The 19732-nt window shown below is 49.7% G+C and overlaps 3 protein-coding genes across 3 annotated transcripts; 2 read left to right on the top strand and 1 right to left on the bottom strand.

Annotated features, from left to right (window-relative positions):
• Window positions 1-543: 543 nt before the first annotated feature.
• On the top strand, window positions 544-10190 carry INPP5E (inositol polyphosphate-5-phosphatase E). Its single transcript, XM_048325588.1, has 11 exons — window positions 544-641; window positions 1366-2417; window positions 3933-4056; window positions 4270-4367; window positions 4921-5045; window positions 5166-5285; window positions 5657-5764; window positions 6452-6613; window positions 7171-7286; window positions 7645-7781; window positions 8817-10190. Exons 2-11 carry the CDS (start codon window positions 1576-1578, stop codon window positions 8947-8949), a joined length of 1965 nt encoding a protein of 654 aa, XP_048181545.1. The 5' UTR covers window positions 544-641; window positions 1366-1575; the 3' UTR covers window positions 8950-10190.
• Window positions 10191-10383: 193 nt separating this feature from the next.
• Window positions 10384-16460, bottom strand: PMPCA (peptidase, mitochondrial processing subunit alpha). The gene is made up of 13 exons (XM_048325589.1): window positions 16408-16460; window positions 16010-16212; window positions 15791-15870; window positions 15377-15459; window positions 14976-15070; window positions 14743-14843; window positions 14087-14350; window positions 13799-13891; window positions 13432-13550; window positions 12886-12976; window positions 12702-12764; window positions 12191-12335; window positions 10384-11900 (listed from the first exon to the last, which is right to left on the bottom strand). Exons 1-13 carry the CDS (start codon window positions 16458-16460, stop codon window positions 11731-11733), a joined length of 1560 nt encoding a protein of 519 aa, XP_048181546.1. The 3' UTR covers window positions 10384-11730.
• Window positions 16461-16671: 211 nt separating this feature from the next.
• ENTR1 (endosome associated trafficking regulator 1) lies at window positions 16672-19716 on the top strand. Its single transcript, XM_048325701.1, has 7 exons — window positions 16672-16807; window positions 16891-17097; window positions 17581-17654; window positions 18055-18166; window positions 18434-18496; window positions 19115-19251; window positions 19560-19716. Exons 1-7 carry the CDS (start codon window positions 16694-16696, stop codon window positions 19651-19653), a joined length of 801 nt encoding a protein of 266 aa, XP_048181658.1. The 5' UTR covers window positions 16672-16693; the 3' UTR covers window positions 19654-19716.
• Window positions 19717-19732: the final 16 nt, after the last annotated feature.

The following is a 19732-nucleotide window of genomic DNA, read 5'->3' as shown; positions in this document are numbered from 1 at the left end:
CCTGGAGTGTTGGTTGTGCATCAGAGCAGGTTTAGATGGGATGGTGGGAGGCTGGCGAGGCCCTGGCACGGGATGCCCAGAGAAGCTGTGGCTGTCCCATCCCTGGAAGTGTTCAAGGCCAGTCTGGACAGGGCTTGGAGCCTGTGGAAGGTGTCCTTACCTCTGGCAAAGTTTGGGAACTGGGTTGTCTTTAAGCTCCCTACTGACCCCAACCAGTCTGCGATTCTGTGCTCATTGAACTGTTCAAAATTGAAGCTTTAGGCTTAATCTAGGCAACTTCTAAAATTTCTTTAAGTGTAAAACGTTTATTTTAAGCTGCTTTTCAAAGGCCGCCGGCATCCCGTGTCGCGACAGCCGCGGCTTTGCGCGGTCGCTGCTCTCTCGCCGCCGTGCGGGCGGGCGCTCCGCGCTCCTCCGGCCGCCGGGGGGCGCTGCGGGCGGGGCGGGCCCGGCCCAGCGCTGCCCCCGTTGCTACGGCCGGGCCGGGGCGGCCGCGCCGGGACCGTCACCGGCACCGAAACGGGCACTGGCACCGAAACGGGCACCGAAACGGGCACCGGCACCGAAACGGGCACCGGCACAGAAACGGGCACCGGCACCGACGCTGCGACTCAGCGTGGAGGAGCCGTGAGGAGGAACCGGTGAGGCCCGCGGCGGCGGGGAAGGGGCGGCCCCGGCGGGCGGGAGGCGCGGCCGCTGTGAGGGCCGGGGCCGGGTCCGTCCTGCCCGGCCGGGGGATGCCGGCGGCGGCCCCTCGGTGCCAAACCCGGGCTCCGGGCTGCGGTCATCGGGTGTTGCCCTCCCAGGTGCAGCGGCCGGGGGAGGCTGGTCCGCGGTAGCCGCAGAATGACGAGGTGCTTCCCTCGTGTAGAAATGTAGTCGAACCCCTTTTCCATACCCTAAACCCACCCCTGGGGTGTTGTCTCGGTGTCAGCGGCAGTGAGCGGGGTTGGTGCAAGGCAGGAAAAGGCGGCAGCGATTTCCTGGCTGTGGGATCACTGGAAATTTCCTGGCCTCGGGCAGCCGGTGCTGCGGGCTGGTTGTGCTGGTGACGCCTGTGTACAGCAAGGACAACGAGCTGCGGTTTCTGTGTAGTTTAAATTTCCTTTCGTGCTAACAGGACACACAGCCTTTTCTCAAAGAAGGGTGTACACAGCCGTGATGCTTGCAGCAGTGTGGAGGTCACTTCTCTGCTCTGCTTTTGGGGGAAAAAAACGGGAAATAACAGTGATTTTCTAACAAGGTCACGTTAAGGTTTGAGTTGTGCTAGAAAGAGGTCCTGCAAGGAGATGCTTTCTGACCAAGGAGAACAGTCTGCAGCTCAATAACTTTTCATTCTTACATCTTTCTCTTGGGGGAATCCAGGTATCCCACGTCTTGGAATTTTGCAGACGATGCATCTGCCTGCACATTCACCTGCCCTTTGTTCCCAGCTAAAGGCTGAGCTGTCTGCAGTTCCCATGTCTTGCTGGCTGAGTGAAGCCCTGTGAACCCACAGGGTGGTAAAGGGAAGGAAACCATGCTTTGAGGAAGTTTTCGTCTGGAGCAGCATCCATAGCTGGTACCTAGGGGACAATGAGTACTCCAAATGGATTTCCACAGCACTCAAGGGTGTGTCTTACTCGGAGCATGGAGGGTGGAGCAGTACAGGACCTGCAGGCAAAAAAAGCTGGAAAAGCAGCCAAGAAGGAGGCTGGGGGCGAGGGGGCACCTCCAAAAATAGGCACGTCCGTAAGTGAGACCTTAAAGCTTCTGCCGGAAGAGCTCAAAGCCAATATGAAAATTAAATCGATCACTCCAAGGCCCCCTCGGAAGCCCCGGCTGGAGCGTGCTGCATCCCTGGATGAGAAGAGCTGGAGGAGGTGGAGACGGTTCAGGACAAGCCAGGAAAGTCTGACTGATCCCAACGAGACGAGCTCCTCCAACGGTTCCCTGCGGGAAGCGTCCCCCAGCCCTCCCACCAGGGGCAGGGCCAGCCCCTGCAATCCCTGCTGCCAGCAGGATTCCTTGCCCAGTTCACCAGACGCCTTGGAAGCCAGTCCCGTGGGGAAGAGCAGGGGAGGCGCCTCGGACCTGGGCAAACGAGCCTCCGAGATCTCCAGTGCCTTTGGGGGGCTCCTGCGGGGGAAGGGTTTCGCGGGGGGCAAACCCCGGCTGTCCCAAATCATGCCGGCCCGCCCCCTGCCCCCCATGGAGCTCAACGTGGCCTCCCACTCCCTGAGGACAGCTAATAGGATCGACTCAGATTGTCTGGATTACCGACATTATTCTCAGCACAAGTTTGGGAGGGTGAGCAGCAGCCTCAGCGACTCCAAGCTGCAGGGCAATGGGACACTCTATGACAATTGCTCCACAGACTCCATGAAATCCACCTTCAGCGTGCTCACTCCCATTCGAGCCAAGGATGTTCGCAGCAGGTAGGGCTCCCCCAGCTTCTCCTGGCAGAGTTTGGGGTGTTGGCAGGGAAGGAGAATCCCACTGGGCAGGGGCAGGGAACTTCTGAGCTCCTGGAAAAGCACAAAAGCTGTTCTGTGTTATTTAACCTGCTGTGGGGACTGGAAACAGTTGGAAGATGAAGAGATTGGTACATTTGCTCCTTTTAGCTGAGTATTTTCTTAAATACGAGTTTGATTTGCTGTCAGTTTGCTTGCAATGTTTACATAATCTGTTTTGAGAATTAAGAAGCAGTAGCTGTGCAAGCCAGCAGTTGGCAAAACTATTTTTTAGAAAAATCTAAAAGTACATTGGGCTTGAACTGAAATGATAAATTGCAGAAAAAATAACACCAGATATTTTAAATTGAAATTGTCATGCAGTATTATCAGAGTCCTGTGAGGTGCCGAGCAGATGTTGCACTTGTTTGGCTTCCGGCAGGATCAAATTATGTATTGGGAACTACTCTAGTATCCCACAGGAGCTCCTCTGCCCCAGCTTTTCCAGGAGGGAAAAATCTAATCATTGATCCAAAGCATGGGAGTCAGTAGTAGAGGGGAAATAATTCTGAGATCAATTAAAGTGCTACTAACTACTAAAAAAAGCCTCAAAGATAGATTGTTACTTGTTTGCCACAGGGTTTTCTTTCCCATTCCTCCCTTAAGCAGCTGGAGCCAGGTGGGCAGTGTTGGGTTGCCCAGAACTCCCTGACATTATTCTCTCTTCGTTATTTGCAGAGCTTAAGCAAGATTAAAAATGCTTATTCAACATGCAGTCCCTGTGCCAGCATCCCTCACCTCTGTAAGCGTGTCCTTCAGAGGGGCACGTGCTGCGGGATGCATCTGTCCTTCCCAAATGGGATGCTTTGAGACCTCAGGCTCAATAAATTATTTTCTTGAAGGTGATTTGATGAGCTGAATTGAAGGAAGGATGTGAGTTTGAGTTTTTGGTTAGGGGAAACTTGATGCCAGAACACTGGAAATGGTGGAGCTGTTTTTATGTTTGAAGTAAGCTGAGCTGCTTCAAGGTACTCAAATGTAATGGAAACACAGGATGGTTTGGGTGGAAGGGACCTCAAAGGTCACCCAGCCCCACCCCCTGCCATGGGCAGGGACACCTTCCACTAGCCCAGGTTGCTCCAAGCCCCGTCCAACCTGGCCTGGAACACTTCCAGGGATGGGGCAGCCACAGCTTCTCTGGGCAACCTGAGGCTATCAAACCAATTTCTTTGTTCTCTCTCTGGATGAGTATTAGTGGGGCTGAAGACTTTGGATGGCTTCAGCCTTCTCATCACACAACCTGAGCAGCATCAGCCTCGCTATCACCCTTGTGTCCTGGCTTTGGAAGGAACTTTAGGCAAGCAGAACAATATATAAATATTAAATTCCTTCTTCTTAAAGGTATATTCTTGATTACTTCAAGTTTCAAGCATTACAAATCAGTATCCCAGCTGCCATGCCCATTCCTTAGATGCTCTTTTTTGGGTCTTCTGTCTACAGGAGCTATTTGGAAGGCAGCCTTCTGGCAAGTGGTGCCTTAATGGGAGCAGAAGAACTTAGCAGGTATTTCCCTGATCGGAACATCGGAATCTTTGTGGCCACCTGGAACATGCAGGGTCAGAAGGTAAGTGCACAGAAGTCTTCACAGGTCTTTTGACAGCAGTAAAGTTAGCCCAGCTCTACTGCAAGGATTGGGGTGATGCTTTTTTGTTCATGACTATGTTCCTTGTCAACCTGAGTCATCGTCTTTGTCAAATTACAAGGTATTTTTCTAGTAAATCTTTGCATAACTAACACTGCTTTTCTTTCTTTTTGTTTTAAATTTCTTGTGTAATAGGAACTTCCAGTGAATCTGGATGACTTCTTATTGCCAACAGATCCAGACTTTGCCCAGGACATGTATGTCATTGGGGTTCAAGAAGGCTGTCCAGACAGGTAGCAAAAACAATGTAATGAACCATCTTCTTTTATTGTTAACTAATCATTTTGCTTTGAATTAGACTAGAAATAGTCCCCATTATGTTCTTAATATTTGCAATAATCAGTCAATTTAACAAGACTGAATTCTATTACACGAACACCAGAGGAAATGGGATTAGAGGAAAAAGTCACAGAGATCTGTGAATCATAAAATCCCAGAATGGTTTGGGTTGGAAGGGACATTAAAGCCCATCCAGTCCCACCCCCTACCGTGGGCAGGGACACCTTCCACTAGACATGGGTGCTCCAAGCCCTGTCCAGCCTGGCCTTGAGCACTGCCAGGGATGGAACAGCTTCTCTGAGCATGCAGAATTCCATCCTGTTGTCGGGGCAGCTGATGGCAAAGCTCTACTGATTTCAGCAGCCACCCCTTAGTTCAGTGCAGGTTTTGCTTATGACTTGTAGTTCTGTATGAGAGGGATTGCTCTGTGTGCACAATGCTGATCTCCTCTCCTGGTTGTTGTCTCCTGTACTGTCTGTGTGATCCAGCTGTTGTTCTTTCCTGCAGAAGAGAGTGGGAGATCCGCCTGCAGGAGACGCTGGGCCCCCACTACGTCCTGCTGCACTCGGCCGCTCACGGAGTGCTCTACATGTCCGTGTTCATCCGCAGGGACCTCATCTGGTTCTGCTCAGGTGTGTGGGGAGCTGAAGGCACTGCTGCCAGCCTGTGCCCTGCCCTTTTCTCCCTCTCCTAACCTCCCTGCTCACTCTCAGAAGCATTGCAGTGATAGCATCTTCTTTTCATCCTTCCAGAAGTGGAGTATGCCACGGTGACAACTCGAATCGTGTCTCAGATCAAAACCAAGGGAGCTCTGGGAATCTGCTTCACGTTTTTTGGGACCTCCTTTCTCTTCATCACCTCTCACTTCACATGTGAGACATTTGCAATCTTGCTATGAGTGTCCTGGCTGAGGGAGGAGGGGAGGGAGCTGTACAGAGGTGAAAAAGCAGGACAGGCTGAAGCCAAAGCTCAGGATTGCTGAGCTGAGAAGGATAAGGGAGGAGGATTGTTTGGTAACAAACTTACAAAAGAACTGTGTTTATGGAAACAGAAATGAACTCTGCACCATTGTATCCCTTTTTCCACACTTTCTGTCATTATTATTCAGTGCAGACGCTCCCAGAGTGTCACATTTTACATGTGGAAAATGGGTGATGCCCTTCGGAAGCTCCTGGTGTAACCAAAAATGGTCATTGAATGAAAATTATTCATTCCTGGCAGTAATGGGGTTTCTGTCTTGCAGCTGGGGACAGTAAAGTAAATGAGAGGAAACTGGACTACAATAAAACCATTCAAGCCCTTACACTTCCCAAGAATGTTCCGGACACAAATCCATATCGATCCAGTTCTAGTAAGTGTGAAACCATGAGCGTGTGGGAGCCCAGATCAGCAGAGTCTGTGCATTGTGTCTCAGACTGCACTGAGAAAGAGACAAGAAAAGTTATCACTTGAGACAGTGTAAAAAGAGACCACAGCTCTTTTTGTCTGAGGGTAGTTATTATTCCCATGATTTATTTTTTTTTCTTAAAAAAGGGAATTTGAGAAAAAAATTGGGAGAGAGAAAATTCAAAAGGGAATTTTTACATGATGTATTTTTTTAGCAATATGATAACTTTCATTTAATTATTATGAATATTACAGATGTGTTTCACTTTCCAAGTGTTTTCTAGAATCAGGAATTACTTTATTTCAAAGCTTAAGAGAAGAAGCCTTATGTGACTTTGAATGTACACAGGTCAGGGCATTGTTTGCCAAATTCCATTCTCATTTCCTAATACTGTGCTGACAACTTGATGCCCAGATAAATAATTAGGTCCTTTTACTAGAAAATTGAATATACTCTTTATCTGCAGTGTAGCATTAGGTTTTTGTGTAAGTTTTAACACTTCTGTTTTATCCTGGCTTTTTAATTCCCACATTCAGTGGTGATCACAGGTAGAAAACATACTCAGTGTCACATCTCCTGGTAGTGAAAAGAATGAATTTCCTCGAACACATTCAGCAGCATCCCTTGAACATTTGTGGTCTGAATTTGCAGGTGATGTCACAACTCGATTTGATGAAGTTTTCTGGTTTGGTGACTTCAACTTCCGGCTGAATAAGGATCGGGAGACTGTGGATTCCATCCTGAACCAGAACCCGAGCACAGATGTGTCCAAGCTCCTGGTGTATGACCAGCTGACCAGTGAGATGAGTCGAGGTAAGGGGCAGCTGTTCATCTCCCTCCTCTCCAGGAACAAAGATACCTACACACAGGAGTAACGTCAGCCCAATCCCCATTTCCTGGAGACCTTTCCTGCTTTCTTTGGTTAAGTTCCCTAAAAAAGGGAGTCAGCAGTTGTCAAATACAGTGGCAGTGTGTCAAGGGACCTTTTGCCATAGCAGTTTGCTCTGTATAATGTAACCTCCCAGGCCATTTGCTGCTGTTTCATCTGACTCCTCTGTAACCTGGGCATCGTTCTGTCCCAGTGTCCAGGGAATTTAGATTTGAACAGCATCTGCAAAGCAGCACGAGCTTTCAGTGGAAGGGGAAGTGCATGGACCAGCTGTTCTTTGTTCAGTTGGCCACTGACTAAACAGCCACTGGGTATTTTTTATCCTCTCTAGTCAGGACTGGAGCTTGCTTCCTTTCTGGAGCCCAAGCCCAGGTTTTTCTGGGATGTACATGGCTGTTGTTTCTAGCCAGCATTAGTAGACACAGTGCCCAGTTGTCAGGAAGGAGCAGTTTGTTCATGCTGTTCTCCCCTTCCCTCACAGGGTCTATTTTCAAAGGATTCCAAGAGGCTGATATCCATTTTCGTCCTTCCTACAAGTTTGACATAGGAAAGGACAGCTATGACACCACTTCCAAGCAAAGGACTCCCTCCTACACGGTAAGGGATGATTTCAAAAGTCAAAGGGGATTCAGTTGTGCCGAGATTCGTTGCTTAAGGGCAACTGGGACTTGTGGAAGAAAAGACTGTTGAATTTGTGAGCACAGGGAGAGTTTGGCACAGCCTGTTAACCTTATTTTCCCTGTTTGAGTGGGCTCTCCCCTGTGCTCAGAGCTAGCACAGAAGAGCTATTGGAATCAGACACTTCATGAATGGATCCCCATCCAAGACACCTTAATTCCATTGAGTGGAGTGTGATAAATGAATGGATTTGTCTCTTGTGAGCCAGTGCTGCTTCCCAGGGTGGGTGATGTGCAGAGGGAGTCACCATCACTGTCCCCTGTCTCCCTGTCCCCAGGACCGGGTCGTGTTTCGCAGCCGCTACAAGGATGACATCCAGGCTGTCAAGTATTCCTCTTGTCCTGTCATCAAAACCTCGGACCACAGGCCTGTGTTTGCCTTGTTTCGTGTGAAGCTGAGGCCTGGCAGAGACAAGTGAGTAGCTCCTTATGCAGCTCCACTGACTGCTCATGGCTCCAGTGATCCCAAGGATATTCTGTGTCTATCCCTCATAGCTCCCTGCAGCCTGTTGCAGTTTTACCCAGTACATGCCCATGGTCAGAGCAGTAAGAGCTTAAACCTTGCACTGACAGCTGAAATCCCTGCTGCCAGGTCCTTTAATCCTTCTGAGGGGGATAAACAGAGCCCACTGGAATTGAATATAAATCTGTGTTTTATCTGGGATGCAGCTCTTTGTTTTCCCTGTCAGCATGGGCAGATTTCCTCTTCCTCGTTCCCTCTTTGGGATCAGTTCTGTTTTCCTTCCCCAGTGGTGGCTGCATTTCAGCACAGCTGGATGTCAGTGGAGTATTTTGAGATCCTCCAAGTTCTTAATGTCCTACTGTAGGCTGTTGCATTAGCAGAACTCCTTAAAAAATGTGGTTAAATCACTGAAATTATTCTCTTTTTTGTGAGTAACAATGGTCAGGGTTTTCAAGACCTGAGTATCAAGAAAAGTGATTTCTCAAAGTATTTAATCAACAGTGCAATTACAAATGGGAATTTTTGTTTATGGATATTAATTACCCATTAAATAGCAGTGTGTGATGGGCTGTTCAGGTTTCCTCTGGCCTCCCTAAAACAGACCAAGGTAAGAATTGTTGAGGTGAACCACACCAGTGAGTACACCAAATTAGCAGTAACCTGGTTTAGCTTTTCAAATGAGTGGGCTTTAGTTTAGAGTCATAAAGTCAGTCCTCTATATATGAATGCAGGCCAGTTCATGCTAAAATTTAAAGTTTCCCTTTTACATTGCATTTCCCTTTTACAAACCAGCATTTTAAAGTACTGTGAAAAACCTTAACTTGTTGCTGTGGAAGAACAACTCTTGTTTCTCCCACAGCAGTAGCTGAATGCCTTAAGAAAGAAAAAATTAGGTTTGTGGCCTTTGTTGTATGAAGTAGTAGGGAAATGCTGGGCAAACAAGAATGCATTCATGCCCTGACCTGCTGGCTTGTGCTTCTGTTGCAGCATCCCACTGGCTGCAGGGCAGTTTGACAGAGATCTGTATTTAATCGGAATAAGGAGGCGGACTACAAGGGAACTTCAGAAACGCCTGGAACAAAAGGACCAAAGATCCAGCAGCATATGTAGCATTTCTTGAGCTGGGAGCTCTGCAATGCTCGTGATAGAGGTGCTCTGAAAGAGGATTTCAGGCCTTGGCAAACTCTGCAGGGAATTGTCTGCTTAAGCACCTCTGGCAGTTGCTGTGGCTTGTGAAGAATGTCTTAAACCTCATCCTGGATTCATTTGCATGAGCTAATCCATGTAGCTCGAGTGCTTCTGCCGAAGAAAAGGAGTCAGTTATTTAAGACATCCATCCCAACTGGTGTAATTGATTTCTTTTTAACCAGACTATCTTAGGAAGCCACTGGGTGCAGACCCTTGGTTCCCCTCCACGCAGGGGCACAGCTGCTGGAACTGGCATCACCCAGGGCAGGGAACCTAAGAAAAGCCTGCAGAAAGGTGAATTCCGTTTGTCTCTTTGGTTTGATCAGGTTCACTTACATCCAGTGTGGGGTTGGGTTTGCTCCTTCTCTGTAGCCAAGCGTTGGTATTCTGTACAATGAGTAACAGGGACCAGTTCATGGCCTTGGGCAGTTCTGTGTCTGGATGGTGCTCCTGTGTTGGGCTTTTTGGGTCCTCTACAGCAAATTGTGTGTGAATGTACTCCTGTACATTGAAGTGTAGAAACATTGCCTTTCAATAATCATTCTCTAGGCCTTCTGTTACTAAGGGGGTAAATACCAAACTCTCAGGCCATATATTTGTCTGCTGAGACTGCTTGAAGCAATCCCTTCCTGAACTCACTTGTCCTCCCCAGGGCTGATTAAACACTACCTGCCTTCAGCAGCAGGAGCTGGAAATCATGGTCTCAGAACAGGCACTGTGTGATGCTTCACCAAAGTGATGTCAAGTGAGTGCACCAGGGAGGTTTGCAGAGCAACTGCAGCCACTCAGCTCCACACAGCTCCATTACCTCCAATCACAGTCAATTCCTTTTGGTTTTATTTTTCCAAATCAGTAAACTGTGAATAACTTGCTATTTTTGAAGTAGTGTTGTCTTAAGGCTATATATACTACAAGGACCAGTATGGCACTGGTAAAATGTTAAGTACAGCTAATAATTAAGAACTCCTCATGGGCACAGATGGGATCATTAATCACCTTAGGACCTAAAACATCATGCAAACACCTTGGAGGAAGTGCTGCTGACTATGCAACCTGTCCAAGACAGGCTCCTGTTCTGCGGTACATTTATGGCACTGACCTGTCTGTAGCCATCAGGTATTTGGATTTCCTTTCTTTTTAAAGGAATAAAAATAAATTAATGCAATACTTTAACTGAGAACCAGCTTTTATTGTTGTCAGAACCAGAGTTCTTTGCATGGTGCATGTTTGGGTGACCTGGGCCATTTGTCTTCAGCTGGAGAAGCGGGACAGATTTCTCTGGAATTGTTTGCATTGAACAAAGTATGTTCCACCTGCCAGTTCAAGGAACCCTTGGCAGATGAATTTCAGAACTCTTACTACTTGCTTCAGTTGTTCAGAGGTCTCTTTATTTCCTCACAAACATACACAACAACTGAACAGGACTTCCACACTGTGGGCTCTGCAGGAAGCAATGCAACATGTTTTCTTTTGAGTTGCATGAGGAAAGGACGGGGTAAAGCAGGTAACAGCAGCCTCACAGTGCTCTGCTCCCAGCTGGATTGCTCCTTACCATACACATCTAGCAGTGAAGTGCTGCAACACAGCTGTCTTGTATTTTTACACCCATGTATTAGGGGATTATATAAATCCAGTGTTTTATTCCTCTTTTGAGTCTCCATTTCTTCAGTATGCCATACGTGTGGCACTTGGCTTTCTGTGACATGGTGTCAGTCAAGATCACATTTCTAAATGTTGTCATTTTATCATCTTGCCTTTCAGTTGAGCCACATCTCTGCTGTGAGACTGATGATTGTGTCTTCTTTTTGCAAGGCCTTAAGTCCATCTGGGTGACACTGAGGAAATGAGGCACAAGTTTAAGGTGCAGCAGCAGCAGCAACTCATATTTTAGTAACTGTATAGCAACGCTGGAGGAAAAGAACTTTTATTCTTTAGCACAGTTCATGTCCAAGTGAAAAACCTGAAGAATAGGATCGTTCTCATTCTCAAGCAAGTGTCCATTATGTACAGTACCTCTGCAGAGGAACTCCACAGAAAACTGGTTCTGTCATGGGTCTGCTTCCCTCAGAGCTCTAGCAAGATGATGAAGTTATTCCCAGGTGGGTGACTCCTTGTCAGATGGTGAATTACACTGATGAAATGGATCCATGATTTGTAACAAAACCTGGATTGCAGGACATTTTTGCCAAACTTCACTGGGGACAATAACTATTATTTTCCTAATTTAGTCTGACCAAGTCTTTGTTCACCTTGGTAACAGTTATAAATATTCTTTCAATTCAGACACGTAAGCCAAGCTCTTTAAGGTGCCACACATTCCTCAGGAAGGGCACACTGGGGCCTTGTGTGACAGCCCCACTTCCACTGCTGGGGTGATGAAGAGGCAGCACAGCAGTGACTGACTGCTCAGAGATGTGCTTTCACTGTAGTGATGAATATTTTGGCTTGCTCTGTTCTCCCCAAAGCCAAGAGAAGGGTGTCAACACCATCTCCTCTTGTGACCTACTCAGAGGCTCAAACTCCTCCTCTGGAGCCAGGGCTGGCTCCTTACACGAGCTCTTCACAGTCCAGTGCTCCGAAGCAGCTTTGCTCAGCTCCATGGTTGCACAGAATGCCTGGGAGCATTGGGGGGAGGGAGGGTGGTACAGCAACATGAAAATCAAAAAAACCATTAAAAAAGAAGGGAGTCTGAGGCCGGGCAGGAGGTGCTGCTCTATCGGAAGAGGCGGTAGAGCCGCGGGAGCCGCCCGTCCTTGCTGGAGAGAGCGGCCTGGATGTGCTCATACGTGGGCAGATCTGTCAGGTCACCCAGGGCAGCCACTGCTGGCTTCTTATGCAGCATCTTAGTCACCACCCTCTTGATATCCGTGGGTTTCACCTGACCTGCAGACAGAAAAAAGGCAGAGCTGTGACAACTCCACTGTGAACAGCACAAAGCAGCTTTAGGCTGATGCTCAGAAAACCAACTCCAGACCTTCTCTACCATGATTCTGGTTTTCCCTTCTGACTAAAGTAAGCCCCTGTGTTAGCTTGAAAGCAATTAAGCTCAGTCTGAAATGTATTTCTGTAGTATTTATGCCCCCAGGCTTTCAAAGGCAATTCGCTAGTGCTACAAGAATATTTTAAGTGTACCTACAGCTCCCTCAAGGCAAGGCAAAGCATTGTCTACTCACTGATGAGGGCACAGAGCTCGTGAGGTAGCTTCCTTGTGTTGGTTGCCAGAACCTGCCTCCCCACATCTTCAAAGATCACTGGCCGAGACTCCAGGTTCATCATGAGCATGGACTTGAGCTGTGTCTTTGCTCTCTCAAGTTCTACCTGTGAATGAGCAGGAAATGAAAAAAATTCTGGTTGCTGCTCTCTAATACAAGGTAACAGGGAAGAGTTCTGCAGACACCTCTCCCTTTGTGGATGCATTGCTCATGTTGCTGTATTCTTTTACAGAAATGCAACAAACTTGTCTATAAAAACCCATTCTAGCACAGTCAGTGCAATGCATTCACAGAATCCCAGACTGGTTTGGGTTGGGAAGGACCTTAAACCCCATCCAGCCCCACCCCTGCCATGGGCAGGGACATCTTCCACTATCCCAGGTTGCTCCAAGCCCCATCCAACCTGGCCTTGGACACTTCCAAGGATTATTTCAGCTCAAAGACCATCTGCAAGTTCAAATGTGCTGCTGACCTCTCCCACTGCTCCTGCCATGAGGATGAATTCCCTGGTGATGATTTCCACCATCTCCCGAACCTGGGAAAAACAGATCATGGAAAGAAGATCAGAACGATGCTTCTTGTGTCAACACCACTGCGTGGTACTGAGTGATGTGGTTACTGTTTAAGGACACTTGTCTGTGAGTACAGGACTGTACCTGTTTTGGATCTGCACTGGCATGGATACACAGGAGACCTGTGTCCTCATAGCTGTGGTGGTAAGAGGTGGCATTGTACATCCAGTGGTGCCTGTGAGTAATACAAACAGTATTTTAAAATTTAAAAACCAGAATTTACAATGCAAAAATTAAAACAAACATCATCAGTGAGCTCCCTCCTAGTGCATTTTCAGGATTCTCAGCAGTGCAATGAGAATTGTCAATCCCTGCCTCTGACAATTTATGCATGTGGCATCTACTCCCCTCTCTCCACTTGAATCCTTGAGACCAAACCCAGGACAGTACAGAGCCAAACCTGTTAATATCCCCTGATTAAAGCATGGATAGGACAAGTGGAAGAAAACAGGATTCCTGGTCACTTCTGCCCTGTACTTTCACCCTCTCAAAATGCCAACTGACAAACCAGTCCCACGTTCCAAGCAGAATAAGCTGATGTAAAACCTGGGGGGGTTGCTTTCATTTTTTTCCCATGTGAACCTGCTACAGGACTGTTTCTGCCACCCCTCAACAGCAAGACAAACCAACCTGTTGAGCACATTGAGGTACAGCCGGGTGAACATGCCCTTGCCAGGCCCTCCAGCTGAAAAAGAGCCACCACCTCCCATCATCATGTTTAGCACCGCAAAAGGAATGAAATCGTCCTCCTGGATTGCAACAAGAAACTCAGTCAGGTAATGGCAGAGCTCTCAAGGGTCTGGGGTGAGTAAAGGGGAGAAAAAAAAACACAGCACAAGAGGAGTCTGAAGGTCAAGGCCTTCAGCAAAATGTCACGGAAAAAGCTGCTTGTTTTTATGTGCAGCAGCAAAAATGTTAATGTCTGTGTAATGTCAGTGTTCCTGGGATTCTCCAAGTACAGGGCATCCAAAATGCAGGACTTTAGGTTAATACTTACTAAAAATGAGCAGCTTTCTAACCCAATCATGATGTGGGTGAGCTCTGGGATGGGAGTAGGGCCCAGACTCACATCTGACATGTCTTTTTCCACCTGTGGGAAGGGCAGACAGATTATTAACACCAATTTTCCCTGTTGTACCCAGTTTGATACATTCCCAATAATTACCACATCACAATTAACAGCTGCCATGGCCAGTTTGGGCTCATACTCATGAAATGTAACTTTAGAAAAGCAAAAGCCTGTAGAGAAATGAGCAAGATGCTTGATGCCACCTGCACCATTTACCTTGACGATGCCTCCGGTGTACTGAGCCACGGACCTGTCCACGCCCCTGCTCCGCCCAGTGCCCCACACGGGCTCCACCCCCAGCAGGTATTTCCTGGCACACTCCACCAGGTGCTCGTGCTCAATCCCCACCCCGGCCAGCACCATCCTGTCTGGGGTGTAGTAACTGCTCAGGTACGAGTGCAGCACGTCCCGGTCGATTTTGTCTGTGTTTTCCACGGGGCAGAACCTGTTCAGTCCCACTGTGTTGTCTCTGAAGGCTGCCTAAAAGGGAACAGAGACATTAAAGTCACAAACATCACTTCATTTTTCCCTAAACCCCCTCTCTAAACCCGTTTTTGTTTTGGAATTAAGCCCACTTCTAAGAGAGGAAAGGCTGAGCGTTTTTTCACTAGTGTCAGTGCAACTCAGTAAGGTTTTGTCACCAACATCAATAAAGAGAAGTTACAGATAGATTTATTTTTTAGCTTGGGTTAGAATCTTCCACCTGTGTGGAATGCTGGATTTCAGAGTGAAGGGACAGCCAAATTCTCCCCCTCGCACAAAAAAATCTGAATTTAGAACAGTCTAAAATAAACCCTGAAGCTGCCAAAAAGACCATGAGGAAGAGAATGCAGCAGGAGGCTGCACACAGGGTGGAATTCCCATTGTGTTACCGCATGGATCATTTCTGTGAGGAGAGGCTCTGGGTCAGGTCTCATATTCAGATCCTCCAGCTCAAACCTTATGGCCATTCGGGTCATCTCAATTTCTTCATCTGCAACAAGACAAAGCAAGGGATGGCAACCCTACACAAAACACCCAGCTGCTGCAAGCAGAATTCTGAGCTCTTGAGAGCAAGCCATCTGTTGGAAATGTTTTTTTGAGGCAGAGAATTGTGTTCCCAGACCTGATAACCTGGGCTGGAGCGTTACATCAGCCAGCAAGTTGACCACGGTGTCCAGGCCTCTGGCATCAGCAGACACTGCGTACATGATGGTGTCCCTGCAACACAAAAAACAGGTTCTGCACTGAGAAGTCACTTCTGGGATCATTCAGTGTCACCTCAGCATCAGGAAATCACAGATGAAGCTGTTTTAATCATTAAATTATTTAATTGTTTAATCATTAAATTCAATAGATCTGAATTTTATAATCTTTTCAGGCTCACTTTTGTAGCTTCCCAGCAGCCACCGCAAATGGATTGCTGCTGCTTGAGAACAAAAAGTGGCTTTTTATGGCCCACACCAGAAAAAAAGACTCAAAGAGTTGTCAGTGCTACAACACCAGGTAACAGCAGAAGCATCCCACCTCGATGCCTGGCAGTCACAAATGCCTCCATGCTTCTCTAAGGTGAGGAGAATTTCATCTTTGCTGCCAAACTGAGCTGTGGACTAAGGAAGAAGATACCAGTGTTATTAATTAGTAAAGCAATAACTGCTTGTAACCCTTCAGCGTAGCCCAGACTATCATCTACATCCTTTTAGTCAAATGATTTGATCACGACTTGCCAGCCTTGCAGGTGAAAGCACAGAGACTTCCAAAATATAATTACAGCCGTGATAATTAACAAGAAATTAATATTCTGTGACTCTATTAACTCTGTCACCACGGTTTAAACAGCTCGAGTGCAGAGAGCCCTGAGGGTCAGGCCCTTCCTGGCTGCTCTTCCTCGCTGCCCCGTGCAGGTCTGGGAACCCCTGGGGAGTCCAGGGCAGTACTCACGGAGAAAGCCAGCTTTTCCAAGAAGTGGGAGATACCACTGAGGTATTTCGCTTCGTGTCTTGATCCCGAATTTACCAGAACTGGCATAAAGAAGAGAATAAACCAGCGTGACTTTCACACCCCCGGTCCTTACAAACAGACCCCCGGCTCGGGGGAGCCGAGGCGACACCGCCACAGCCCTGCCCCGGCCGGCTGCCGCCAGCCCCGGCGGGTACTCACTGCCCACGGTGCAGAACTGCCCGAACTTGTTCTGGGAGGCGACGCGCAGCCCGTTCTCCAGCACCGTCACCCGCGTCTCGAAGCGCTCCCGGCTCTCGGCCGCCGCGAACACGGCCTTGGGCACGCCGGGCAGCGGGCACGTCAGCGACACGCTGGGGTACGCGCCGCCGCCGCTGTAGCTCCGGCCGGCCGCCAGCCCGCACCTGCGGGACACCGGGGACACCGTCACGGCCTGCGGGCGCACCGTGCCGGGCGCGCCGGCGGCGCCTCCGCCAAGGCCGCTACCGAGCGCTGATCCCCTCCTAGAGCGGGTCCCGAGCGCTGCCGCCCGTCCCCACCCCGTCCCCCGCGGTCCCCAGCGCCGTCCCCTCCCCGCGCGGTGCCGGGGCCGCGCTCACCGCCGGGCCGGGCCGCAGGCGCCGCGCCGCAGCCACGCCATGGCCGCCGCCATCTTGCCGCCACCGGGAGCGCGGGGTCACGGGGCGGGGCGGGGCCCGCGGGGCGGGGGCGGAGCCGCGATTGGGCGAGGCCGCGGCAGCCGCGCGCTCATTGGTCCGCTCCGACGGGGGAGCCCCGCCCCGCCCCGCCCCGCCCCGCCCCGCCCCGCCCCGCCCCGCCCCGCCCCGCCCCGCCCCGCCCCGCCCCGCCCCGCCCCGCCCCGCCCCGCCCCGCCCTCAGGCGGCCATGGCGGCCCCGCCGCCGCTCCCGGGGGCTCCGGCCGAGCCCAACCCGTTCTCCTTCCACGAGTTCGTCCGCTCCAAGTCCCGCGGCGGTGACGGGGCGGGCGGTGACACACAGGTAAGGCCCTGGGCGGTAGCGCGGTCGGGTCCCCGTCCCATCTCGTCAGGACACCCCCCTCAGCCCCGCTCTCCCCTCCGCAGGGGGCTTGGCCCGGGCCCGTCGTGCCGCCGCTCCCCGCAGTGCCCGCAGAGTCGGGGGACGAGGAGGAGGAGGAGGAATGGAGCGAGAGCTACCAGCCGCTGGCCGTGGAGGAGGCCCACCTCGTCAGTGGCGGCTCCTGCGCGGCGCCGCTCGGGGCCCCCCTGGGGCCGGGCTGTGTCCCCCTCCCGCAGCCGAGCTACGAGCAGGTGAGCGCTGCCCGCCCTCCCGGCTCCTGCCTCTGTCAGGCGAGCCCCGAGCTGCGCGCCAGGTTGTTACAGAACTCGATGTCACCGCCTGCTGCCACCAAGAGATGCTGAGGAAGAGAATTAGGTCTGGAAATGTGCTTTTCAGCATGAATCAGGTCCAGTACCTTCTCTGTCCTGCTGCCCCGCGCATGACCCAGGTGACTTCCTCGTGCTCCTGGCCCTTGAGGTCATGTTTCGAATTGGCAGCATTAATTAGCCACGTTTGCACTGGTGGTTCAGTGTCCCATTCCTGTGCCCCACAGGGTTAGTGAAGTGGTTTCCAGATGGGTAAACTGAAGGTAAAATTAAGCTTGAATGTATTAGAAAGTGCAAGAATTTCCAGTGTTAAAGCTGAATGTTCTGTTATTGATCTTGGATTGTTGGTATTGTTGCAAAACTGCACCCCAATCCTAATGAGAGGTTTTTGTTTGGGCTTTTTTTTAGCTAAAAGAAGAGAATGCTATTTTGAGAAGCAAGATCAATAAGCTTCAGATTCTGTCCGAAACTCAAGCAGACAAGTGCGTGAGCCACAGTGTGGGGGGAAATAACCATGTAAGGGGTTGGCTTAGAAGAGGTGCTCACTAGAAACAGCATCCTTAAAGAAGACAAATGGAGTTGAAATCTATCCTATTTATTAAAAACTGCATCAGCAAACCTGTCTTTTTTAATTGAAAAAGTCTTGAAAAGTTAGTAGCCAGCTGACATGTGAGTGTGTTTGTGTGTTCCTCACTCAGCTCCTATTAATGCTGGTGGATGTGGAACAGAGAAATCCCCTGAGCCACACCCCAGAACTGGAGTTCTCTGGGAAGAATTAATTTTCCTTATAACAATGAGATTCTTGATTCTTTCCTAGAATTTCCTTCCTGAAGTATTTAATGGTACAAGTGCTTACTGGATGCCATCTCTTGTTTTTTTAAGCATGAGGAAGCTTGAGAAAAAGCTTGAGGAAAACAAAATCAAAGAAGAAAAAGAAGCGCGGGATTTGGAAGCGATGGTGCAGCATGTGGAGCAGAATCTCCAGCTGATGACTGTAAGTGCTGGTCTTAGGTTTAGATCAGATGTCAGGAAGAAATTCTTCCCTGTGAGGGTGGGGAGGTTCTGCAGATGCCAGAAAGGAGCAGTGAGGAGGGAAGGAGGGGGCTGTTCCTACCTCCTAAAACATTCAGAACATGGCATGGTGTAACACAAACCATATCCCTCCAAGTTCTGTGCTGGAATCACTCATTCCCATGTAGCTCAAAGCTGCCTGGTTTAGCCTCAGCATGCTGTGGTTTCAGTAATCTCTGTTCTGTTGCAGAAACGGGCTGTCAAAGCTGAGAACAGCACTGCCAAACTGAGACAGGAGAATGCACTGCTCCAGGTACAGAGCAGCATTGCTGGGGCTGCAGGGACACCTCTCGGAATTGAGCCAGTGGAAAGGATATTGCAAGATTTTTGTAGGCTCTTGAGAAAATGCTGAGCATGTTTTCAGGTTCAGTAAAGGCTTGGGAGTTGTGGTATCCTGTCAGAAGCTGGGAGGGCCTGGATGGTGCCAGACTCTTCAGCAGTGCCCAGTGACAGGATGAGGAGCAATGGCCAGAAACTAAAAGGAGGAAGAACTTCTTTCCATGGAGGGTGTCAGAACCCTGGAGCAAACTGTCCAGGGAATGCATGGAGCCTCCCTCTCTGGAGACATCCAAACACACCTGGAAACATTCTTGTGTCACCTGCTCTAGGTGACCCTTGGCAGGGGGTTGGATTGGATATCTCCGGGGATCCCTTCCACCCCTAACGATTCTGGGAAGACACTCCCTCCAGGCAGTCTGGTTATGGGATCTAGTTGCTATTTATTACATTGTTTTATTGTATTCACTACGTCTGGATTAGTTAATTATTACCTTACACACCCATAAACTGCTGTGGGAATGTATTCATTAGTTGAGGAGTATCTGCTGGAGCTCTGTGGTTGTTTCACGTGGTTTTTGCCCGTTCCTGCCAGGCTGAGCTGAGGAATTCCAAGCTGGAGAGCGAGGCGCTGCGGGCGGGCCAGGCGGGACTGGCCGCGGCAAAGCAGAACGCGGAGGTGGCCCTGCAGCACCTGCTCCAGGTCACAGCCAGCTCCCGGGCATCCATCAGGTGAGCTGGGCTGGGACAGCTCTCCTGACACCATCCTGACACGTGGCTGCATTCTGGGGTCACGAATAAACGTCCTCAGTGGGTTTTTTAGGAGTGAAACTCAGGGGTTTGTGTTGTGTGCCAGAGGAGCTATTCCGTGTTCTTACCTGCAGTGTGTTTTCCTCCAAGTGTAGGTGGTAAAAATAAGTGGGAAGTGGGAGTCTCTGAGTCTCTCCAGTCCTGATAGATCACAGAGTGTGGGCAACCCCCACCCCAGAACTGCCTGGCTGCCTGTCCCCCCATCTAACACTGCATCTCTCCCTTTCCAGGCAGCTGCTCTCCGGAGCAGAATCCCTGCAGCTCGTTGCTGATCTCCTGAAATCCATAGACAGAATCTCTGAGGTGTCAGAGGATGGACAGTGAGTGACTCACACAACACGGAGTACTTTGTTTTCATATGGAACTATTACTGAAAAGTGAATTTTTGATACTTGGCCTCATT

Source organism: Corvus hawaiiensis, chromosome 21 (genome assembly GCF_020740725.1).
Source record: "Corvus hawaiiensis isolate bCorHaw1 chromosome 21, bCorHaw1.pri.cur, whole genome shotgun sequence".
NCBI lineage: Eukaryota > Metazoa > Chordata > Aves > Passeriformes > Corvidae > Corvus > Corvus hawaiiensis.
The sequence above is the reverse complement of the archived record's forward strand: the minus strand, read 5'-3'. Positions and strand labels throughout refer to the sequence as shown.